This window comes from Panulirus ornatus, chromosome 5 (assembly GCF_036320965.1).
Source record: "Panulirus ornatus isolate Po-2019 chromosome 5, ASM3632096v1, whole genome shotgun sequence".
Lineage (NCBI taxonomy): Eukaryota > Metazoa > Arthropoda > Malacostraca > Decapoda > Palinuridae > Panulirus > Panulirus ornatus.
In genome coordinates, this window is record NC_092228.1 from 48,611,138 (window position 1) to 48,637,797 (window position 26,660).

A 26,660-nucleotide genomic window follows, 5' to 3' on the forward strand; every position below is an offset into this window, starting at 1 on the left:
TCATCATTATCACAAATAATCATCATCATTTTGGTCATCTTCATCATCATCACAAAAAATCATGATCATCATTTTGGTCATCTTCATCATTATCACAAATAACCATGATCATCATTTTGGTCATCTTCATCATTATCTCAAATAATCATCATCATTTTGGTCATCTTCATCATTATCACAAATAATCATAATCATCATTTAATTCATCTTCATCATTATCACAAATAATCATTATCCTCATTTTGATCATCATCATTATCACAAATAATCATAATCATCATTTAACTCATCTTCATCATTATCACAAATAATCATGATCATTTTGATCATCTTCATCATTATCACAAATAATCATAATCATCATTTAACTCATCATTATCACAAATAATCATGATCATCATTTTGGTCATCTTCATCATTATCACAAATAATCATGATCATCATTTTGGTCATCTTCATCATTATCACAAATAATCATGATCATCATTTTGATCATCTTCATCATTATCACAAATAATCATCATCATTTTGATCATCTTCATCATTATCACAAATAATCATTATCATTTTGGTCAACATCATTATCACAAATAATCATTATCATTTTGGTCAATATCATTATCACAAATAATCATGATCATCATTTTGATCATCTTCATCATTATCACAAATAATCATCATCATTTTGGTCATCATCATTATCACAAGTCATCATCATCATTTTGATCATCTTCATCATTACCACAAATAATCATAATCATCATTTTGATCATCTTCATCATTATCACAAATAATCATCATCATTTTGGTCACCTTCATCATTATCACAAATAATCATGATCATCATTTTGATCATCTTCATCATTATCACAAATAATCATCATCATTTTGATCATCTTCATCATTATCACAAATAATCATCATCATTTTGGTCATCTTCATCATTATCACAAATAATCATCATCATTTAACTCATCTTCATCATTATCACAAATAATCATGATCATCATTTTGGTCATCTTCATCATTATCACAAATAATCATGATCATCATTTTGGTCATCTTCATCATTATCACAAATAATCATGATCATCATTTTGATCATCTTCATCATTATCACAAATAATCATCATCATTTTGGTTATCTTCATCATTATCACAAATAATCATCATCATTTTGGTCATATTCATCATTATCACAAATAATCATCATCATTTTGGTCATCTTCATCATTATCACAAATAAACATCATCATTTTGGTCATCATCATTATCAGAAATAATCATGATCATCATTTAACTCATCTTCATCATTATCACAAATAATCATCATCCTTTTGGTCATCTTCATCATTATCACAAATAATCATCATTTAACTCATCTTCATCATTATCACAAATAATCATCATTTTGGTCATCATCGTTATCACAAATAATCATAATCATCATTTAACTCATCTTCATCATTATCACAAATAATCATGATCATCATTTTGGTCATTTTCATCATTATCACAAATGATCATCATCATTTTGGTCATCATCATTATCACAAATAATCATGATCATCATTTTGGTCATCTTCATCATTATCACAAATAATCATCATTTTGCTCATCATCATTATCACAAATAATCATAATCATCATTTAACTCATCTTCATCATTATCACAAATAATCATGATCATCATTTTGATCATCTTCATCATTATCACAAATAATCATCATCATTTAACTCATCTTCATCATTATCACAAATAATCATGATCATCATTCTGGTCATCTTCATCATTATCACAAATAATCATAATCATCATTTTGGTCATCTTCATCATTATCACAAATAATCATGATCATCATTTTGGTCATCTTCATCATTATCACAAATAATCATGATCATTTTGATCATCTTCATCGTTATCACAAATAATCATGATCATCATTTTGATCATCATCATTATCACAAATAATCATCATCATTTAACTCATCTTCATCATCATCACAAATAATCATGAACATCATTTTGATCATCTTCATCATTATCACAAATAATCGTGATCATCATTTTAATCATCTTCATCATTATCACAAATAATCATCATCATTTTGGTCATCATCATTATCACAAATAATCATAATCATCATTTAGCTCATCTTCATCATTATCACAAATAATCATCATCATTTAACTCATCTTCATCATTATCACAAATAATCATGATCATCATTTTGGTCATCTTCATCATTATCACAAATAATCATGATCATCATTTTGGTCATCATCATTATCACAAATAATCATGATCATCATTTTGGTCATCTTCATCATTATCACAAATAATCATGATCATCATTTTGGTCATCTTCATCATTATCACAAATAATCATGATCATCATTTTGGTTATCTTCATCATTATCACAAATAATCATGATCATCATTTTGGTCATCTTCATCATTATCACAAATAATCATGATCATCATTTTGGTCATCTTCATCATTATCACAAATAATCATGATCATCATTTTGGTCATCTTCATCATTATCACAAATAATCATGATCATCATTTTGGTCATCTTCATCATTATCACAAATAATCATCATCATTTTGGTTATCTTCATCATTATCATAAATAATCATAATCATCATTTTGGTCATCTTCATCTTTATCACAAATAATCATGATCATCATTTTGATCATCTTCATCATTATCACAAATAATCATGATCATCATTTTGATCATCTTCATCATTATCACAAATAATCATAATCATCATTTTGATCATCTTCATCATTATCACAAATAATCATAATCATCATTTTGCTCATCTTCATCTTTATCACAAATAATCATGAACATCATTTTGGTCATCTTCATCATTATCACAAATAATCATGATCATCATTTTGGTCAACTTCATCATTATCACAAATAATCATGATAATCATTTTGATCATCTTCATCATTATCACAAATAATCATCATCATTTTGGTCATCTTCATCATTATCACAAATAATCATGATCATCATTTTGGTCATCTTCATCATTATCACAAATAATCATGATCATCATTTTGATCATCTTCATCATTATCACAAATAATCATCATCATTTTGGTCATCATCATTATCGCAAATAATCATGATCATCATTTTGGTCATCTTCATCATTATCACAAATAATCATAATCATCATTTTGATCATCATTATCACAAGTCATCATCATCATTTTGGTCATCTTCATCATTATCAAAAATAATCATAATCATCATTTTGGTCATCTTCATCATTATCACAAATAGTCATAATCATCATTTTGGTCATCTTCATCATTATCACAAATAATCATGATCATCATTTTGGTCATCTTCATCATTATCACAAATAATCATGATCATCATTTTGGTCATTTTCATCATTATCACAAATAATCATAATCATCATTTAACTCATCTTCATCATTATCACACAAATAATCATTATCGTTTTGATCATGTTCATCATTATCACACAAATAAACATCGTTTTGATCATGTTCATCATTATCACAAATGGTTATCGTCATTTTGATCATGTTCATCATTATCACAAATGGTTATCGTCATTTTGGTCATGTTCATCATTATCACATTTATCATTCTTTTGGTCGTCATGTTCATCATTCCTCATGTTCATCCTCATCACAGATAATCTTTATCCTTGTAGTCATCATGTTCATCATTACTCATGTTCATCCTCATCACAGATAATCTTCATCCTTGTAGTCATCATGTTCATCATTCCTCATGTTCATCCTCATCACAAATAATCTTCATCCTTGTAGTCATCATGTTCATCATCACTCATGTTCATCAGGTGAAGTCCGCTATGCAGTATACCTTTATATATATATGTACTTTTCCCTGGCAAATGGTTGGTTGCTGTGTTATGTACCATCAGGTTATAACGGTACATCACATTACCAACACAGAGTTGTACCTACAAGGAAGATCTGTACCTCATCCTAATCCTTGATGTCAAGTATTGCAACTATCTGGATCTGATCCAAGGAGTCGTCTGTGGTGCAGTACCTGGTGTTGGAGGTACCTGCTCTCTCAGTGGTACAGTACCTGGTGTTGGAGGTACCCTGCTCTCTCAGTGGTACAGTACCTGGTGTTGGAGTTACCTGCCCTATCAGTGGTACAGTACCGGGTGCTGGAGGTACCTGCTCTCTCAGTGGTACAGTACCTGGTGCTGGAGTGTCCTGCTCTCTCAGTGGTACAGTACCTGGTGCTGGAGTGTCCTGCTCTCTCAGTGGTACAGTACCTGGTGCTGGAGTGTCCTGCTCTCTCAGTGGTACAGTACCTGGTGTTGGAGGTACCTGCTCTCTCAGTGGTACAGTACCTGGTGCTGGAGTGTCCTGCTCTCTCAGTGGTACAGTACCTGGTGCTGGAGTGTCCTGCTCTCTCAGTGGTACAGTACCTGGTGCTGGAGTGTCCTGCTCTCTCCGTGGTACAGTACCTGGCTGTAGGATGGTACCTGCTCCTACAGTGGTACAGTACCTGGTGCTGGAGCAGGTACCTGCTCCTCATGGTACAGTACCTGGTGCTAGGATAGGTACCTGCCATCTCAGGTGGATACTAGTACCTGGGTAGGAGTACCTGCTATCTCAGTGTACAGTACCTTGGTGTTGGAGGTACCTGCTCTCTCAGTGGTACAGTATCTGGTGTTGGATGGTCCCTGCTCTCTCAGTGTTATAGTACCTGGTGTTGGAGAACCTGCTCTCTCAGTTGTTACATTACCTGGTGTTGGAGGTAACCTTCTCTCAGTGATACAGTACCTGAGTTGGAGGTGGTACCCAGCTCCTCTCAGTCGGTACAGTACTGGTGTTGGAGGTACCCTGCCTCTCTCATTGGTACAGTACCTGGTGTTGGAGGTACCTGCTCTCTCAGTGGTACAGTACCTGGTGTTGGAGGGTACCTTCCTCTCTCAGTGGTACAGACCTGGTGTGGAGAGTACCTGCGCTCTCAGTGGTACAGCACCTGGTGTTTGAGGTACCTGCTCTCTCAGTGGTACAGTACCTTGTGTTGGAGGTACCTGCTATCTCAGTGGTACAGTACCTGGTGTTGGAGTGTCCTGCTCTCTCAGTGGTACAGTACCTGGTGTTGGAGGTGCCTGCTCTCTCAGTGGTACAGTACCTGGTGCTGGAGGTACCTGCTCTCTAAGTGGCACAGTACCTGGTGTTGGAGGTACCTGCTCTCTCAGTGGTACAGTACCCGGTGTTGGAGGTACCTGCTCTCTCAGTGGTACAGTACATGGTGTTGGAGGTACCTGCTCTCTCAGTGGTACAGTACCTGGTGTTGGAGGTACCTGCCCTATCAGTGGCACAGTGCCTGGTGCTGGAGGTACCTGCTCTCTCAGTGGTACAGTACCTGGTGTTGAAGGTACCTGCTCTCTCAGTGGTACAGTACCTGGTGTTGGAGGTACCTGCTCTCTCAGTGGTACAGTACCTGGTGTTCGAGGTACCTGCCCTATCAGTGGTACAGTACCTGGTGCTGGAGGTACCTGCTTTTTCAGTGGTACATCACCTGGTCTTGGAGGTACCTGCTCTCTCAGTGGTACAGTACCTGGTGTTGGAGGTACCCTGCTCTCTCACTGGTACAGTACCTGGTGTTGGAGGTACTCTGCTCTCTCAGTGGTACAGTACCTGGTGCTGGAGGTACCTGCTCTCTCAGTGATACAGTACCTGGTGTTGGAGGTACCTATTCTCTCAGTGGTACAGTACCTGGTGCTGGAGGTACCTGCTCTCTCAGTGGTACAGTACCTGGTGTTGGAGGTACCTGCTCTCTCAGTGGTACAGTACCTGGTGTTGGAGGTACCTGCTCTCTCAGTGGTACAGTACCTGGTTCTGCTCTCTCGGTGGTACAGTACCTGGTGCTGTAGGTACCTGCCCTCTCATTGGTACAGTACCTGGTGTTGGAGGTACCATGCTCTTTCAGTGGTACAGTACCTGGTGTTGGAGGTACCCTACTCAGTGGTACAGTACCTGGTGTTGGAGATACCTGCTCTCCCAGTGGTACAGTACCTGGTTTTGGAGGTACCCTGCTCTCTTAGTGGTACAGTACCTGGTGTTGGAGGTACCCTGCTCTCTCAGTGGTACAGTACCTGGTGTTGGAGGTACCTGCTCTCTCAGTGGTACAGTACCTGGTGTTGGAGGTATCCTGCTCTCTCAGTGGTACAGTACCTGGTGTTGGAGGTACCTGCCCTCTCAGTGGTACAGTACCTGGTGTTGGAGGTACCTGCTCTCTCAGTGGTACAGTACCTGGTGTTGGAGGTACCTGCTCTCTCAGTGGTACAGTACCTGGTGTTGGAGGTACCTGCCCTATCAGTGTGTACGTACCTGGTATTGAAGATACCCTGCCCTCTCAGTGGTACAGTACCTGGTGTTGAAGATACCTTCCCTCTCAGTGGTACAGTACCTGGTGTTGGAGGTACCTGCTCTCTCAGTGGTACAGTGCCTGGTGTTGAAGATACCCTTCCCTCTCGGTGGTGCAGTACCTGGTGTTGGAGGTACCTGCCCTCTCAGTGGTACAGTATCTGGTGTTGGAGGTACCTGCTCTCTCAGTGGTACAGTACTTGGTGTTGGAGTGTCCTGCTCTCTCAGTGGTACAGTACCTGGTGTTGAAGGTACCCGCTCTCTCAGTGGTACAGTACCTGGTGCTGGAGGTACCTGCTCTCTCAGTGGCACAGTACCTGGTGTTGGAGGTACCTGCTCTCTTAGTGGTACAGTACCTGGTGCTGGAGGTACCTGCTCTCTCAGTGGTACAGTACCTGGTGTTGGTGGTACCTGCTCTCTCAGTGGTACAGTACCTGGTGCTGGAGGTACCTGCTCTCTCAGTGGCACAGTACCTGGTGTTGGAGGTACCTGCTCTCTTAGTGGTACAGTACCTGGTGCTGGAGGTACCTGCTCTCTCAGTGGCACAGTACCTGGTGTTGGAGTACCCGCTCTCTCAGTGGTACAGTACCTGGTGTTGAAGGTACCTGCTCTCTCAGTGGTACAGTACCTGGTGTTGGAGGTACCTGCTCTCTCAGTGGTACAGTACCTGGTGTTGGAGGTACCCTGCTCTCTCAGTGGTACAGTACCTGGTTCTGGAGGTACCTGCTCTCTCAGTGGTACAGTACCTGGTGTTGGAGGTACCTGCCCTATCAGTGCTAAAGTACCTGGTGCTGGAGGTACCTGCTCTCTCAGTGTTACAGTACCTGGTGCTGGAGGTACCTGCTCTCTCAGTGGTACAGTACCTGGTGTTGGAGGTACCTGCCCTCTCAGTGGTACAGTACCTTGTGTTGGAGGTACCTGCTCTCTCAGTGGTACAGTACCTGGTGTTGGAGGTACCTGCCCTATCAGTGGTACAGTACCTGGTGTTGGAGGTACCTGCTTTCTCAGTGGTACAGTACCTGGTGTTGGAGGTACCTGCTCTCTCAGTGGTACAGTACCTGGTGCTGGAGGTACCTGCCCTATCATTGGTACAGTACCTGGTGCTGGAGGTACCTGCTCTCTCAGTGGTACAGTACCTGGTGCTGGAGGTACCTGCCCTCTCAGTGGTACAGTACCTTTTGTTGGAGGTACCTGCTCTCTCAGTGGTACAGTACCTGGTGTTGGAGGTACCTGCTCTCTAACTGGTACAGTACCTGGTGTTGGAGGTACCTGCCCTATTAGTGGTACATTACCTGGTTCTGGAGGAACCTGCTTTCTCAGTGGTACAGTACCTGGTGCTGGAGGTACATGCTCTCTCAGTGGTACAGTACCTGGTGTTGGAGGTACCTGCTCTCTCAGTGGTACAGTACCTGGTGTTGGAGGTACCTGCTCTCTCAGTGGTACAGTACCTGGTGTTGGAGGTACCTGCTCTCTCAGTGGTACAGTACCTGGTGTTGGAGGTACCTGCTCTCTCAGTGGTACAGTACCTGGTGTTGGAGGTACCTGCCCTATCAGTGGTACAGTACCTTGTTCTGGAGGTACCTGCTTTTTCAGTGGTGCATCACCTGGTCTTGGAGGTACCTGCTCTCTCAGAGGTACAGTATCTGGTGCTGCTGGTACCTGGCCTCTCAGCAGTGAAGTACCTGTCGTAAAACGTGTTGTTTGAGTTACCTTCCTCCTCATCACTTGGACCCCAGCAGTGTTGTGGTTTGGTTCAGGAGGCCATCTGACCCCAGCAGTGTTGTGGTGTGGTTCAGGGGGCCATCTGACCCTAGCAGTGTTGTTGTGTGGTTCAGGAGGCCATCTGACCCCAGCAGTGTTGTGGTGTGGTTCAGGTTGCCATCTGACCCCAGCAGTGTTGTTGTGTGGTTCAGGAGGCCCTCTAATCCTTGTAGTGTTATGGTGTGGTTTTGGTTGCAAACTGACCTTAGCAGTTAGTTTGGTGTGGTTCAGTGGGCCACATGATCCCAGAAACGTTGTGGTGTGGTTCAGGAGGCCATCTGACCCTAGCAGTGTTGTGGTGTGGTTCAGGAGGTCATCTGACCCCAGCAGTGTTGTGGTGTGGTTCAGGTTGCCATCTGACCCCAGCAGTGTTGTGGTGTGGTTCAGGAGGTCATCTGACCCCAGCAGTGTTGTGGTGTGGTTCAGGTTGCCATCTGACCCCAGCAGTGTTGTGGTGTGGTTCAGGAGGCCATCTGACCCCAGCAGTATTGTGGTGTGGTTCAGGAGGTCATCTGACCCCAGCAGTGTTGTGGTGTGGTTCAGGGGTCATCTGACCCCAGCAGTGTTGTGGTGTGGTTCAGGAGGCCATCTGACCCCAGCAGTGTTGTGGTGTGGTTCAGGAGGTCATCTGACCCCAGCAGTGTTGTGGTGTGGTTCAGGGGGCCATCTGACCCCAGCAGTGTTGTGGTGTGGTTCAGGAGGCCATCTGACCCCAGCAGTGTTGTGGTGTGGTTCAGGTTGCCATCTGACCCCAGCAGTGTTGTTGTGTGGTTCAGGAGGCCATCTAATCCTTGTAGTGTTATGGTGTGGTTTTGGTTGCAAACTGACCTTAGCAGTTAGTTTGGTGTGGTTCAGTGGGCCACATGATCCCAGAAACGTTGTGGTGTGGTTCAGGAGGCCATCTGACCCTAGCAGTGTTGTGGTGTGGTTCAGGAGGCCATCTGACCCCAGCAGTGTTGTGGTGTGGTTCAGGAGGTCATCTGACCCCAGCAGTGTTGTGGTGTGGTTCAGGGGGCCATCTGACCCTAGCAGTGTTGTGGTGTGGTTCAGGAGGCCATCTGACCCCAGCAGTGTTGTGGTGTGGTTCAGGAGGCCATCTGACCCCAGCAGTGTTGTGGTGTGGTTCAGGAGGCCATCTAATCCTTGTAGTGTTATGGTGTGGTTTTGGTTGCAAACTGACCTTAGCAGTTAGTTTGGTGTGGTTCAGTGGGCCACATGATCCCAGAAACGTTGTGGTGTGGTTCAGGGGGTCATATGACCCAGTAGTGTTGTGGTGTGGTTCAGGGAGTCATATGACCCCAACATGTTGTGGTGTAGCTCAGGGGGTCATATGACCCCAACATGTTGTGGTGTGGTTCAGGGAGTCATATGACCCCAACATGTTGTGGTGTGGTTCAGGGAGTCATATGACCCCAACATGTTGTGGTGTGGCTCAGGGGGTCATATGACCCCAACATGTTGTGGTGTGGTTCAGGGAGTCATATGACCCCAACATGTTGTGGTGTGGTTCAGGGAGTCATATGACCCCAACATGTTGTGGTGTGGCTCAGGGGGTCATATGACCCCAACATGTTGTGGTGTGGTTCAGGGAGTCATATGACCCCAGTAGTGTTGTGGTGTGGTTCAGGGAGTCATATGACCCAGCAGTGTTGTGGTGTGGTTCAGGGGGTCATATGACCCAGTAGTGTTGTGGTGTGGTTCAGGGAGTCATATGACCCCAACATGTTGTGGTGTGGCTCAGGGGGTCATATGACCCCAACATGTTGTGGTGTGGTTCAGGGAGTCATATGACCCCAGTAGTGTTGTGGTGTGGTTCAGGGAGTCATATGACCCCAACATGTTGTGGTGTGGTTCAGGGAGTCATATGACCCCAGTAGTGTTGTGGTGTGGTTCAGGGAGTCATATGACCCAGTAGTGTTGTGGTGTGGTTCAGGGAGTCATATGACCCAGTAGTGTTGTGGTGTGGTTCAGGGAGTCATATAACCCCAACATGTTGTGGTGTGGTTCAGGGAGTCATATGACCCCAGTAGTGTTGTGGTGTGGTTCAGGGAGCCATATGACCCAGCAGTGTTGTGGTGTGGTTCAGGGAGCCATATGACCCAGCAGTGTTGTGGTGTGGTTCAGGGAGCCATATGACCCAGCAGTGTTGTGGTGTGGTTCAGGGAGCCATATGACCCAGCAGTGTTGTGGTGTGGTTCAGGGAGCCATATGACCCAGTAGTGTTGTGGTGTGGTTCAGGGAGCCATATGACCCAGCAGTGTTGTGGTGTGGTTCAGGGAGCCATATGACCCAGCAGTGTTGTGGTGTGGTTCAGGGAGCCATATGACCCAGCAGTGTTGTGGTGTGGTTCAGGGAGTCATATGACCCAGCAGTGTTGTGGTGTGGTTCAGGGAGCCATATGACCCAGCAGTGTTGTGGTGTGGTTCAGGGAGTCATATGACCCCAGTAGTGTTGTGGTATGGTTCAGGGAGCCATATGACCCAGTAGAGTTGTGGTGTGGTTCATGGGGCCTTCTGACCCACATATAAATGTAATCAGCTAATAATCATGATAGCTGGACGCAAGGTTCTTACGAAATCGGTTAATGACAACAGAACTCTGAGCTCTTGACTCACAAATGACCTTTCCATAAGACCGGTGTGACCAAATTGTTGTCCTGTTTACCTGCATAATGTAATAGTGTATCATCTGATATTTTGAGATATATTTTTATTTTTTTTATTGAGATGAATAAGTTAACATTTTCTTTCTGTTCATTTAGATGTATAAGTTGACATTTTCGTTCAGTTTGCTATACTTGAACAGTCTAACACACGAGTCAAACTCTTACATCATAGACATACTCACCAAAGCTCAACACGTTACATCATGGCTCACCTTGTTACATCAAGACTCCTCAAGTTATACCAGACCTTCCCAAATTACATCAAGGCTCCCAGAGTTACACCAAGACTCCTCAAGTTACACTAAGGCTCCCTAAGTTACACTAAGACTCCTCAATTTACATCATGACTCCCCAAGTTACACCAAGGCTTTCTAAGTTACACCAGGGCTCTCCAAGTTACACCAAGACTCCTCAAGTTACCTCAAAATTCCCAAAGCTACATCAAGACTCCCAAGCTACACCAAGGCTCCCCGAGTTACACCAAGGCTCCCCGAGTTGCGTCATGACTCCTCAAGTTACACCAAGGCTCCCCAAGTTACACTGAGTCCTTCCACGTTGCGCCAAGGCTCCCCAAGTTACACTGAGTCCTTCCACGTTGCACCAAGGCTACCCAAGTTACATCAATACTCCCCAAAGCACACCAAGGCTCACCAAACTACGCAGAGGTTGCCTGTGTTACACGTTATGTTACTGTAGAGTGTATTGTCGGCTGTATCAGAATGAGTCAGTGTAGTGCGTATCAAACCGAGTCACTGTGGAGTGTATCAGAGTGAGACAGTAATTCAGTGAAAAGTATAAGTTTCACTAGTAGTAATGGACACATGGGCAAACACTTCACTTCGAATGAGGCGAAGCGAAGTCGTTGTTGTATAACAGGAATTATAACATAAGGAATAATTCAACGGTTACCAAACATGAAAACACTGAGTAAGAACAGACTTCATAAACATTTAGCTTACCACCTTTTGTGTGAAACAATATGACAACGAATGATCAATAACACACTGCAGAATGTATTGATGATTCAGTGCAGAATGGAACTGAATAAGTCAATGTAGAGTGTACCAGAATGAGTTAGTGTAGAGTCTGACAGAATGAATCAGTGTAGTGCATGCTAGGGTGTACAGAGTGAGTCAGTGTAGTGCATGGTCGGCTGTACATAGAGGACCAGTGTTGTGCATGCTCGGGTGTACAGAGAGGGTCAGTGTAGTGCATGGTCGGGTGTACAGAGTGGGTCAGTGTAGTGCATGCTCGGGTGTACAGAGTGAATCAGTGTAGTGCATGATCGGCTGTACAGATGGGTCAGTGTAGTGCATGCTCGGGTGTACAGAGTGAGTCAGTTGAGCGCATCATCGGCTATACAGAGTGGGTCAGTGTATTGCAGGCTTGGGTGTACAGAGTGGGTCAGTGTAGTGCATGGTCGGCTGTACAGAGTAGGTCAGTGTAGTGCATGCTCGGGCGTGAAGAGTGGGTCAGTGTGGTGCATGTTCGGGTGTACAGAGTGGGTCAGTGTGGTACATGGTCGGCTTTACAGAGTGGGTCTGTTAGTGCATGGTCAGCTTTAAAGAGTGGATCAGTGTAGTGCATGGTCGGGTGAACAGAGTGGGTCAGTGTATTGCATTGTCGGCTGTACAGAGTGGGTCAGTGTAGTACATGGTCGGCTGGACAGAGTGGATCAGTGTAATGCATGGTTAGCTGTACAGTGTAGGTCCGTGTAATGCATGGTCGGGAGATCAGTAGGTCAGTCTACTCCATGGTCGGCTGTACAAAGTGGGTCAGTGTAGTGCATCATCGGCTATACAGAGTGGGTCAGTGTAGTGCATGCTCGAGTGTACAGAGTGGGTCAGTGTAGTGCATGGTCGGGTGTACAGAGTGAGTCAGTGTAGTGCATGGTCGGCTGTACAAAGTGGGTCAGTGTTGTGCAAGCTCGGGTATAAAGAGAGTGTCAGTGTTGTGCATGGTCGGGTGCACAGAGTGGGTCAGTGAAGTGCATGCTCGGGTGTACAGAGTGAGTCAGTGTAGTGCAACATCGGCTATACAGAGTAGGTCAGTGTAGTGCATGCTCGGGTGTACAGAGTGGGTCAGTGTAGTGCATGGTTGGCTGTACAGATTGGGTCGTGTAGTGCATGCTTGGCCGTACAAAGTGGGTCATTGTGGTGCATGGTCGGCAGGACAGACTGGGTCAGTGTAGTGCATGGTCAGCTGTACAAAGTGTGTCAGTGTAGTGCATGGTCGGGTGAACAGAGTGGGTCAGTGTATTGCATGGTCGGCTGCACAGAGTGGGTCAGTGTAGTACATGGTCGGCTGTACAGAGTGGATCAGTGTAGTGCATGGTCAGCTGTACAGAGTGGGTCAGTGTAGCATATGGTCGTCTGGACAGAGTGGGTCAGTGTAGTGCATGGTCAGCTGTACAGAGTAGGTCAGTGTAGTGCATGGTCGGGAGAACAGAGTGGGTCAGTTAGTGCATGGACGGTTGTACAAAGTGGGTCTGTTTATGTGAATGGTCGGATGTACAGAGTTAGGTACTGTAGGTGGGATGGTCGGCTGTACATAGGTCAGTCAGTGTAGTACATGGTCGGCTGTACAGAGTGGGTTATTGTGGTGCATCGTCGGCTGTGCAAAGCTGTTCAGTGTAGTACTTATTCGGCTGTACAATGTGGGTCAGTGTAGTGCATGCTCGGGTGTACAGAGTGGGTCAGTGTGGTGCATGGTCGGCTGTACAAAGTGGGTCAGTGTAGTGCATGGTCAGTGCTGTACAGAGTGGGTCAGTGTAGTGCAATGGTCAGGTTGAACATGAGTGAGTCAGTTTAGCATTGTCAGACTCAATTGTACAGAGTGGGTTAGTGTAGTGCATGCTCGGGTGTAAAGAGTGAGTCAGTGTAGTGCATTATCGGCTGTACAGAGTTGGTCAGTTTAGTGCATGGTCGGCTATACAAAGTGGGTTAGTGTAGTACATGGTCGGCTGTACAGAGTGGATGTCTCAGTGAGTACATGGTCGGCTGTACAGAGAGGGTCAGTGTAGTGCATGCTCGTCTGTACAGCAGTGGCTCAGTGTGGTGCATGCTACGGTGATACAGAGTGAGTTCAGTGTATAGATGGTCGGCTGTACAAAGTGGGTCAGTGTCTGTACATGGTCCGGCTGGACAGAGTGGAACAGTGTAGTGCATTGTCAGCTGTACAGAGTGGGTCAGTGTTGTATATGGTCGCTGGACAGAGTGGGTCAGTGTAGTGCATGGTCAGCTGTACAGAGTAGGTCAGTGTAGTGCATGGTCGGGAGAACAGAGTGGGTCAGTTAGTGCATGGTCGGTTGTACAAAGTGGGTCAGTGTAGTGAATGGTCGGATGTACAGAGTAGGTTACTGTAGTGGATGGTCGGCTGTACATAGTCAGTCAGTATAGTACATGGTCGGCTGTACAGAGTGGGTTAGTGTAGTGCATGGTCGGCTGTACTGAATGGGTTGGTAAAATTCATGGACGTATGCGCAAAATGGGTCAGTGTAGTAAATGGTCACCTGTACACAGTGGGTGAGTGTAGTGCTTGCTCGGGTGTACAGAGTGGGTCAGTGTGGTCCATGGTCGGCTTTACAGAGTGGATCAGTGTAGGTCAGTATAGTGCATGGTCGGCTGTACACAGTGGATTATTGTAGAGCATGGTCGGTTGTATAGAGTGGGTTAGTGTAATGCATGGTCGGCTGTACAGAGCGGGTCACTGTAGTGCATGGTCGGCTCTTCAGAGTGGGTCAGTGTAGTGGAAACTCGGTTGTATAGAGTGAGTCAGTGTAGTGCATGGTCGGCTATACAGAGTGGGTTAGTGTAGTGCATGGTCAACTGTACTGGGTAGGTCAGAGTAGTGCATGGTCGGTTGTAAAGAGTGAGTCAGTGTAATGCATGGTCGGCTGTACAGAATGGGTCAATGTAGTGCCTGGTCAGCTGTACAGAGGCGGTCAGTGTAGTGCATGGTCGGGTGAACAGAGTGGGTCACTATAGTGCATGGTTGGCTGTACAGAATGGGTCATTTTAGTACATGGTTGGCTGCACAAAGTGAGTCAGTGTAGTGCATGGTCGGCTGTACAGAATGGGAAAATGTAGTTCAAGGTTGGCTTTAAAGAGTGGGTCAGTGTAGTGCATGGTCGGCTGTACAGAGTGGGTCAGTGTAGTGTATGCTAGGGTGTACAGAGAGGGTCAGTTTAGTGCATGGTCGGGTGAACAGAGTGGGTCAGTGTAGTGCATGGTCGGCTGTACAGAGTGGGTTAGTGTGGTGCATGGTCGGCTGTAATGAGTGGGTCAGTGTAGTGCATGCTTGGGTGTGCATAGTGAGTCAGTGTAATGCATGGTCGGCTTTACAGAGTGGGTCACTGTAGTGAATGATCGGGTTTACAGTGTGGTTCAGTGTTGTGAATGTTCGGCTGTATAGAGTGGGTCAGTGTAGTGCATGGTCATATGTACAGATTCGATAAGTGTAGTGCATGCTCGGATGTACAGAGTGGGTCAGTATAGTGCATGGTCGGCTGTACAGAGTGGGTCAGTGTATTGCATGGTACGCTGTACAGAGTGGGTCAGTGTAGTGCACGGTTGGGTGAACAGAGTTGGTCAGTGTAGTGCATGCTCTGGTGTATAGAGTGGGTCAGTGTGGTGCATTGTCGGCTGTACAGAATGGGTTAGTTTAGTGAATGGTCGGCTGTACAGAGTGGGTCAGTTTAGTACATGGTCGGCTGTATAGATTGAGTCAGTGTAGTGCATGGTCGGCTGTACAGAGTGGGAAAGTGTCGTGTATGGTTCGTTTTAACGAGTGGGCCAGTGTAGTGCTTGGTCGGCTGCACAGAGTGGGTCAATGTATTGCATGCTCGGGTGTACAAAGTGGATAAGTGTAGTGCATGGTCGGGTGAACAGAGTGGATCAGTGTAGTGCATGGTCGGCTGTACAAAGTGGGTGAGTGTAGTGCATGTTCGGGTGTGCATAGTGAGTCGATGTAGTCCACAGTAAGCTGTACAGAATGGGTCAGTGTAGTGCACTGTCGGCTTTACAAAGTGGGTCAGTGTAGTGAATGGTCCGCTGTATAGAGTGGGTCAGTTTAGTGCATGGTCATCTGTACAGTGGGTCAGTGTATTGCATGGTAGGCTGTACAGAGTGGTTCAGTGTAGTCCATAGTCGGCTGTGCAGAGGGGGTCAGTATATTGCATGGTCAGCTGTACAGAGTGGGTCAGTGTAGTGCATGTTCGGGTGAACAGAGTGCGTCAGTGTAGTGCATTATTGGCTGTACAGAGTGGGTGAGTGTATTGCATTGTCAGCTATACAGAATGGGTCCGTGTGGTGCATGGTCTGGGGTACAGAATGGGTCAGTGTAGTGTATGGTCAGGTGTACAGAGTGGGTCAGTGTACTGCATAGTCAGCTGTACAGAATGTGTTAGTGTAGTGCATGGTCGGCTTTATAGAGTGGGTCAGTGTAGTGCATGGTCGGCTGTACAGAGTGGGTTATTGGAGTGCATGGTCGGCTGTACAAAGTGGGTCAGTGTAATACATGGTCGGCTGTACAGAGTGGGTCAGTGTAGTACTTGATCGGGTGTACAGAGTGGGTCAGTGTAGTGCGTGGCCGGCGGTATAGAGTGGGTCAGTGCAGTGCATGATCGGCTTTACAGAGTGGGTCAGTGTAGTGCATGGTCGGGTGTACAGAGTGGGTCAGTGTAGTGCGTGGTCGGCTGTACAGAGTGGGTCAGTGTAGAGCATTGTCGGCTGTAGAGAGTTGGTCAGTGTAGTGCAAGGTCGGGTGAACAGAATAGCCAGTGTAGTGCATTGACGGATGTACAGAGTGAGTCAGTGTAGAGCATGATCGGCTATACAGAGTTGATCAGTGTAGTGCATGGTTGGGTGTCGGGCGTACAGAGCGAGTCAGTATAAAGTGTATTGGAGTAAGTCAGTGTAGAGTGTATTGTCGGATGTACTAGGACGAGTCAGCATGGAAATTATCAGTGTTTTGTGACAGCGTTTAATCAGTGTAGAGTGAATGGACGAGTGTATCAGAGTGATTCAGTACAGATCGTTATAGTATAAGTAATGCATCAGAGTGAGTCAGTGTAGAGTGTATTAGAATGAGTCATTGTAGAATACATCAGTGCATGTTAGTGACGAGTGCATAATATAATGTTAGTACAAAGTATATCAGAGAAAGTCTTTGTGGAGTATATCGGACTAAGTCAGTGTAGTGTGTATGGTTGGGTGTGTCAGAGTAAGTCAATGTGGAGCGTGATATAGATAATCGGTGTAGATTGTGGTGTATCAGAGTAAGTTAGGGTACAATGTATCAGATTTATGAGAGTAAGTACAGTAAGTCTGTGTAGAGTGCATAATCGGCTGTATCATAGTCAGCATCCCAGAGAGTGAATGAAAGTGGGTAAGTAAGACAGTGTAGTGCATCAGATTGAGTAGGTGTAAAAAGTATTACAGTGAGTCATTGTAAGGTGTATCAGGGAAACTCCGTATAGTGTTTGGGTGAGTGTATCAGTGTGAATCATTGTAGAGTGTATGGGTAGGTGTATCAGTGTAGCGTACCAGGATTTATTAGTCTAAAGTGTATTCGTCAGTCATTGCAAAGTGTATCAAAATAAGTCAGTGGACAGTGTATAGTTAGGTGTATAAGGATGTCAATGTGGAGTGTATCAGAGTGAGTCAGTGTCGAGTGTATTACAGTAAGTCAGTGTCGAGTGTATTACAGTAAGTCAGTGTCGAGTGTATTACAGTAAGTCAGTGTCGAGTGTATTACAGTAAGTCAGTGTCGAGTGTATTACAACAAATCTGTGAAGTGTATTAGTCAGTGAAGTGCATCTAAGTGAGTCTTTGTAGTGTATTGCTCAGTGTAGTGCATCTAAGCAAGTCAGAGTGTATGAGCGAATAATTGTAGAGTGCATCAGAGTAAGTCAGTGTAGAGTGTTTGAGCGAGTAGAATGCTTCATAGTAAGTCAGTGTAGCGTGTATGAGCGAGTGATTGTAGAGTGCATCAGAGTAAGTCAAGTATTGAGTGGTATGAGCGAGTAATTGTAGAGTGCATCACAGGATGTCAGCGTTGAGTATAAAGAGAGTAATTGTAGAGCACATCAGAGTACGAGCTAGTGTAGAGTGTACTAGAGTGTCTGTGTAGAGTGTACTAGAGTGACAGTGTAGAGTGATGGTGTAACAGAGCGACGTCTGTACCGCAGGGCTGGAGCAGAAGGCGGCGAGTTTCGAAGGATGGCAGGTGGTGGCAGTTACCGTGGCCACCACACTAGCCACCCTCACCATCACGGACCTCTGCTGGAACTGGCAAGGTGAGTGAGTAGCCATCCTACACTTCCCACACAGGGCGGGAGGAGGAGGAGGAGGAGGAGGAGGAGGTGAGTAAAGTACTGTGTTTTGGACCGAGACTGCCAGTAGGCTTCTCGTCTGCCCGCCCCACTTACGCCACAGAAATACACCTAAGTTTTACGTTATTCAAATGATACAACGTCTTCGAGTCTTCCACATCATCTCAAGTAGACATTGTCCTTATATAATAGATATTATTTGAAAATGGCTGTCAAGTTTCCCTTGTTTGCGGTTGCCGTGTGTGTGTGTGTGTGTGTGTGTGTGTGGCTGACTAAACTACTCAATATTGTGGGAGAAAAACGGCGCAAATTCGTAATTGTAATCAGGGCAGTTTTTTTCCCCTTTTTTTTTGAGGAATTTTCGTGACAGGAGAGAAAATTATAAGAGCCCATTTATGAGAGTGGAGATAATGACTAATATCCTATGTTGATGAACAAGGAATGTTATGATTTACGCTGTTAGACTAAAAAGGGCCTTATGGGGTCTAGTTTCATGGGTCAAAAATGGGTTTCTACTCTCGAGTACCGAGGAAGGATAGGCCTACCTGGGTAATGACCCATCTGATGTGTTCCATGATGTCCTCACTTTAGCTGGAGACGACAGATTAAGCAGTTAACTGTAGTAGTAAGGTTAACTGTATCTTTCTTCTTTGTTAGTCAAGTAAAAAGGTTCATATATGATTAAGATCCATATATATTTACGACGGAATTATAAATATATACAAATTCCACATGGGATCTCTTGCAGGTAAGTGTATGTTGTTGCTGGGCATCGCCATCTGCCCAGGGTATAGTATAAAGTACACGCCAGCGTGGTAGGTGTAGGTGTTCAGGAGAATACTAACATACCTACCGCTACTACACCCTCCCTGACCAGCTGGGTCATCAGGATTTGAGAAAACTTGTACCTTGTGTTGAAACACAAACCTACTGAAGGCAATGTTTATGTTGGTGATGCTGGAATAAAACAAAGTATTCACCCACTGTGGCTCGAGTGAATACTTTTGACATAAAGTACTTCGAATGAGGACTTACGAACACTTGTAAGCAAGAAGGCAGCAAACACATATCGACTCCCTCCCCACCAACAACTAACAAGACTTCTGTAAAACGTTTTGAGTAGGAGAGAAATTAGTCTTAATTCAAAGTTCTTGAGCCAAACTGTCAAAATTATCGATCTCTTTGATAAAGTATTTCTACTCTGTAGAAAGATTTCATTATTTATGGACGCAAACTTACTATTGTACTTTTCCTCACCTGCAGTACAGGCGGAGGGGTACAGTAAATTTGCCTTACGAAAAAAACTAAGATAATAGGATTGTGTGATGTCGAGTCTACAGTATATCATTTTTGCGAGCAAGATCTTTCGTTATCAAAAGCTATGGTTTACAGTTTCATATATATATATATATATATATATATATATATATATCATACAAAGCTCCAACAGCCAGGATCGAACCTGGGACCCCTTGTGCAAGAGGCAGGCATGCTAACCGCTAGGCTAAGGGACTGTATAATAGGAAACAACTATTCGAAATACTAAGTACTCGAATACCCTTCGTCTCACTATGGTGAGCAACGGGGTCTATCGGTTGTTTCCGAACAGAACACATAGCCAGCTGATAGCGTTTTACCGAACCTGACTGTACAACGCGGAGTTATATTCATATAACTCCGCGTTGTACAGTCAGGTTCGGTAAAACGCTATCAGCTGGCTATGTGTTCTGTTCGGAAACAACCGATAGACCTCGTTGCTCACCATTGTGAGACGAAGGGTATTCGAGTACTTAGTATTTCGAATAGTTGTTTCCTATTATACAGTCCCTTAGCCTAGCGGTTACATGCCTGCCTCTTGCACAAGGGGTCCCAGGTTCGATCCTGGCTGTTGGAGCTTTGTATGTTCTATAAGGTGCGCGTTAATATACACTTTATTCGTATATATATATATATATATATATATATATATATATATATATTTATATATATATATATATATATATATATATATATATAAATATATATATATATATATATATATATATATATATATATATATATATATATATATATATATATATATATATATATATATCTATTTATTTAATTTATTTATTTATTTATTTTGCTTTGTCGCTGTCTCCCGCGTTAGCGAGGTAGCGCAAGGAAACAGACGAAAGAATGGCCCAACCCGCCCACATACACATGTATATACATACACGTCCACACACGCAAATATACATACCTATACATCTCAATGTACACATATATATACACACACAGACATATACATATATACACATGTACATAATTCATACTGTCTGCCTTTATATGTTCCCATCGCCACCCCGCCACACATGGAATAACAACCCCTTCCCCCCTCATGTGTGCGAGGTAGCGCTAGGAAAAGACACCAAAGGCCTCATTCGTTCACACTCAGTCTCTAGCTGTCATGTAATAATGCACCGAAACCACAGCTCCCTTTCCACATCCAGGCCCCACACAACTTTCCATGGTTTACCCCAGACGCTTCACATGCCCTGGTTCAATCCATTGACAGCACGTCGACCCCGGTATACCACATCGTTCCAATTCACTCTATTCCTTGAACGCCTTTCACCCTCCTGCAAGTTCAGGCCCCGATCACTCAAAATCTTTTTCACTCCATCTTTCCACCTCCAGTTTGGTCTCCCACTTCTCCTCGTTCCCTCCACCTCTGACACATATATCCTCTTGGTCAATCTTTCCTCACTCATTCTCTCCATGTGCCCAAACCATTTCAAAACACCCTCTTCTGCTCTCTCAACCACACTCTTTTTATTTCCACACATCTCTCTTACCTTTACATTACTTACTCGATCAAACCACCTCACACCACATATTGTCCTCAAACATCTCATTACCAGTACATCCACCCTCCTGCGCACAACTCTATCCATAGCCCACGCCTCGCAACCATACAACATTGTTGGAACCACTATTCCTTCAAACATACCCATTTTTGCTTTCCGAGATAATGTTCTCGACTTCCAAACATTCTTCAAGGCTCCCAGAATTTTCGCCCCCTCCCCCACCCTGTGATTCACTTCCGCTTCCATGGTTCCATCCGCTGCCAGATCCACTCCCAGATATCTAAAACACTTTACTTCCTCCAGTTTTTCTCCATTCAAACTCACCTCCCAATTGACTTGACCCTCAACCCTACTGTACCCAATAACCTTGCTCTTGTTCACATTTACTCTTAACTTTCTTCTTTCACACACTTTACCAAACTCAGTCACCAGCTTCTGCAGTTTCTTACATGAATCAGCCACCATCGCTGTATCATCAGCGAACAACAACTGACTCACTTCCCAAGCTCTCTCATCCACAACAGACTTCATACTTGCCCCTCTTTCCAAAACTCTTACATTCACCTCCCTAACAACCCCATCCATAAACAAATTAAACAACCATGGAGACATCACACGGCCCTGCCGCAAACCTACATTCACTGAGAACCAATCACTTTCCTCTCTTCCTACACGTACACATGCCTTACATCCTCGATAAAAACTTTTCACTGCTTCTAACAGCTTGCCTCCCACACCATATATTCTTAAAACTTTCCACAGAACATCTCTATCAACTCTATCATATGCCTTCTCCAGATCCATAAATGCTACATACAAATCCATTTGTTTTTCTAAGTATTTCTCACATACATTCTTCAAAGCAAACATCCTCTACCACTTCTGAAACCACACTGCTCTTCCCCAATCTGATGCTCTGTACATACCTTCACCCTCTCAATCAATACCCTCCCGTATAATTTCCCAGGAATACTCAACAAACTTACACCTCTGTAATATGAGCACTCACTCTTATCCCCTTTGCCTTTGTACAATGGCACTGTGCAAGCATTCTCCCAATCCTCAGGCACCTCACCATGAATCACACATACATTAAATAACCTTACCAACCAGTCAACAATACAGTCACCCCCTTTTTTTTAATAAATTCCACTGCAATACCATCCAAACCTGCTGCCTTGCCGGCTTTCATCTCTCCGTAAAGCTTTTACTACCTCTTCTCTATTTACCAAATCATTTTCCCTAACCCTCTCACTTTGCACACCACCTCGACCAAAACACCCTATATCTGCCACTCTATCATCAAACACATTCAACAAACCTTCAAAATACTCACTCCATCTCCTCACATCACCACTACTTTTTATCATCTCCCCATTAGCCCCCTACACTGAAGTTCCCATTTGCTCCCTTGTCTTACGCACTTTATTTACCTCCTTCCAAAACATCTTTTTATTCTCCATGAATTTTAATGATACTCTCTCACCCCAACTCTCATTTGCCCTCTTTTTCACCTCTTGCACCTTTCTCTTGACCTCCTGCCTCTTTTTTTTATACCTCTCCCACTCATTTGCACTTTTTCCCTGCAAAAATCGTCCAAATGCCTCTCTCTTCTCTTTCACTAATAATCTTACTTCGTCATCCCACCACTCTACCTTTTCTAATCAACCCACCTCCCACGCTTCTCATGCCACAAGCATCTTTTGCGCAAGCCATCACTGCAAACTAAATACATCCCATTCCTCCCCCACTCCCCTTACCTCCTTTGTTCTCACCTTTTTCCATTCTGTACTCAGTCTCTCCTGGTACTTCCTCACACAAGGTCTCCTTCCCAAGCTCACTTACTCTCACCACTCTCTTCACCCCAACATTCTCTCTTCTTTTCTGAAAACCCCCACAAATCTTTACCTTCGCCTCCACAAGATAATGATCAGACATCCCTCCAGTTGCATCTCTCAGCACATTAACATCCAAAAGTCTCTCTTTCGTGCGTCTATCAATTAATACGTAATCCAATAACGCTCTCTGGCCATCTCTCCTACTTACATACGTATACTTATGTATATCTCGCTTTTTAAACCAGGTATTCCCAATCACCAGACCTTTTTCAGCACATAAATCTACAAGCTCTTCCCCATTTCCATTTACAACACTGAACACTCCATGTATACCAATTATTCCCTCAGCTGCCACATTACTCACCTTTGCATCCAAATCACCCATCACTATAACCCGGTCTTGTGCATCAAAACCACTAACACACTCATTCAGCTGCTCCCAAAACACTTGCCTCTCATGATCTTTCTTCTCATGCCCAGGTGCATATGCACCAATAATCACCCATCTCTCTCCATCAACTTTCAGTTTTACCCATATCACTGTAGAATTTACTTTCTTACACTCTATCACATACTCCCACAACTCCTGATTCAGGAGTAGTGCTACTCCTTCCCTTGCTCTTTTCCTCTCACTAACCCCTGACTTTACTCCCAAGACATTCCCAAACCACTCTTCCTCTTTACCCTTGAGCTTCGTTTCACTCAGAGCCAAGACATCCAGGTTCCTTTCCTCAAACATACTACCTATCTCTCCTTTTTTCTCATCTTGGTTACATCCACACACATTTAGACACACCAATCTGAGCCTTCGAGGAGGATGAGCACTCCTCGCGTGACTCCTTTTTCTGTTTCCCCTTTTAGAAAGTTAAAATACAAGGAGGGGAGGGTTTCTGGCCCCCCGCTTCCGTCCCCTTTAGTCGCCTTCTACGACACGTGAGGAATGCGTGGGAAGTATTCTTTCTCCCCTATCCCCAGGGGTATATATATATATATATATATATATATATATATATATATATATATATATATATATATATATATATATATATATATATATATATATATATGTAAAGGGGACGGGAGCGGTAGGCTAGAAACCCTCCCCTCCTTGCATTTATCTTTCAAAAGGGGAAACAGAACGAGTCATGCGGGGAGTGCTAATCCTCCTCGAAGGCTCAGATTATGGTGTCTAAATGTCTGTGGATGTAACAAAGATGAGAAAAAAAGGAGAGATAGGTAGCCATTTAAGGTAAGGAACCTTATGTTTGTGCTCTGAGTGAAACGAAGCTCAAGGGTAAAGTGGAAGAGTGATTTGGAAGTGCCTTGGGAGTAGAGTCAGGGGTTGGTTAGGGGAAAAGAGCAAAGGAAGGAGTAGGACTACTCCTGAAGCAGGAGCTGTGGGAGTATGTGATAGAGTGTAAGAAATTAAACTCTAGATTGATATGGATAAAACTGAACTTGGATGGAGAAAGATGGATGATTATTGGTGCCCATGAGCCTCGTTATGAGAAGAAAGATCATGAGAGGCAAGTGCTTTTGGAGTAGCTGAGTGAGTGCGTTAGCAGCTTTGATGCACGAGACCGGGTTATAATGATGGGTGATCTAAATGCAAAGTTGAGTGATATGGTAGTTGAGGGTATAATTGGTGTACATGGGGTGCTCAGTGTTGCAAATGGAAATGTTGAAGAGCTTGTAAATTTGTGAGTTGAAAAAGAACTGGTGATTGGGAATACCTGGTTAAAAAGAGAAATATACATAAGTATAAGTAAGTAGGGGAGATGGCAGGAGAGCGTTATTAGATTACGTTTAATTGATAGGCCATGAAAGAGAGACTTGAGTGCAGAATGGAAGAAGGTGAGAGCAAATGACGTAAGGGGGGTGGGGGAGGAATGGGATGTATTTAGGGAAGCAGTGATGATTTGCGCAAAAGATGCTTGTGGGATGAGAAAGGTCTGAGGTGGGCAGATTAGAAAGGGTAGTGAGTGGTGGGATGGAGAAGTAAGATTATTAGTGAAAGAGAAGAAAGAGGCATTTGGACGATTTTTCCAGGGAAGTAGTGCAAATGACTGGGAGATGTATAATAGAGAGAGGCAGGAGGTCAAGAGAAAGTGCAAGCGGTGAAAAGAGGGCAAATGAGAGTTGGGGGTGAGAGAGCATCATTAAATTTTAGGGAGAATCAAAAGATGTTTTGAAAGGAGTTAAATAAAGTGCGTAAAACAAGAGAACAAATTGGAACATCGGTGAAGGGTTCAAATGGGGAGGTAATAACAAGTAGTGGTGAAGTGAGAAAGAGATGGAGTGAGTATTTTGAAGGTTTGTTGAATGTGTTTGATGATAGAGTGTCAGATATAGGGTGTTTTGGTCGGGGTGGTGTGCGAAGTGAGAGGGCCAGGGAGAATGGTTTGGTAACCAGAGAAGAGGTAGTGAAAGCTTTGCGAAATACGAAAGCTGGTAAGGCGGCGGGTTTGGATGGTATTGCAGTGGAATTTATTATAAAAAAAAAAAAAGGATGACTGTGTTGTTGACTGGTTGGTAAGGAAATTCACTGTATGTATGATTGATGGTGAAGTGCCTGATAATTGGGAGAATACATGCATAGTGCCGTTGTACAAAGACAAAGGTGATAAAGGTGAGTGCTCAAATTACAGAGTTATAAGTTTGTTGAGTACTCCTGTGAAATTATATGGGAGGGTATTGACTGAGAGGGTAAAGTGAGAGGGTAAAGGCATGTACAGAGAAACAGACTGGGGAAGAGCAGTGTGGTTTCAGAAGTGGTAGAGGATGTGTGGATCAAATGTTTGCTTTGAAGAATGTATGTAAGAAATACTTAGAAAAACAGATTTATTTATATGTAACATTTATGGATCTGGAGAAGGCATATGATTGAGTTGATAGAGATGCTCTCTGGAAGGTATTAAGAGTATATAGAATTGGAGGTAAGTTGCCAGAAGCAGTGAAAAGTTTTATCGAGAATGTAAGGCATGTGTACGAGTAGAAAGAGAGGAAAGCGATTGGTTCTCAGTGAATGTCGGTTGTTAGGGAGGTGAATGCAAGAGTTTTCGAAAGATAGGCAAGTATGCAGTCTGTTTAAGATGAGAGGGTTTGGGAAATGAGTCAGTAATTGTTCGCTGATGATACATCCCTGGTGGCTGTCTCAGGTGAGAAACTGCAGAAGCTTGTGACTGAGTTTGGTAAATTGTGTTTTAGAAGTGTTTTAGATACCTTGGAGTGGATTTAGCAACGGATGGAACAATGGAAGCGGAAGTGAGTCACAGGGTGGGGGAAGGGGCGAAGGTTCAGGGAGCGTTGAAGAATGTGAAAGGCGAGAACGTTATCTTGGAGAGCAACAATGGGTATGTTTAAAGAAGCAATAATGGTTCCAACAATGTTATATGGTTGCGAGGCGTGGGCTACAGATAGGGTTGTGCAGAGAAGGGTGGATGTGTTAGAAATGAGATGTTTGAGGACAATATGTGGTGTGAAGTGTTTTGATCGAGTAAGTAATGAAAGGGTAAGAAAGATGTGTGGTAATAAAAAGAGTGTGGTTAGAGAGCAGAAGAGGGTGTTTTGAAATGGTTTGGTCACATGGAGAGAATGAGTGAGGAAAGATTGACAAAAAGGATATATGTGTCAGAGGTGGAGGGAACGAGCAGTGGGAAACCAAATTGGAGGTGGAAAGATGGAGCGAAAAAATTTTGAGTGATTAAGGCCTGAACATGCAGGAGGGTGAAAGGCGTGCAAGGAACAGAGTGAATTGGAACAATGTGATATACCAGGGTCGACGTG

At 44.1% G+C, this 26,660-nt stretch overlaps 1 protein-coding gene across 1 annotated transcript in view; it reads left to right on the forward strand.

Annotated features, from left to right (window-relative positions):
* Window positions 1–26,660, forward strand: part of LOC139748816 (sphingosine-1-phosphate lyase-like) — a 194,993-nt gene that overhangs the window by 13,705 nt on the left and 154,628 nt on the right. Inside the window, exon 3 of the mRNA XM_071662247.1 lies at window positions 18,041–18,148. Coding sequence (XP_071518348.1) covers window positions 18,041–18,148 — 108 coding nt within the window. The remainder of the gene's footprint in view (window positions 1–18,040; window positions 18,149–26,660) is intronic.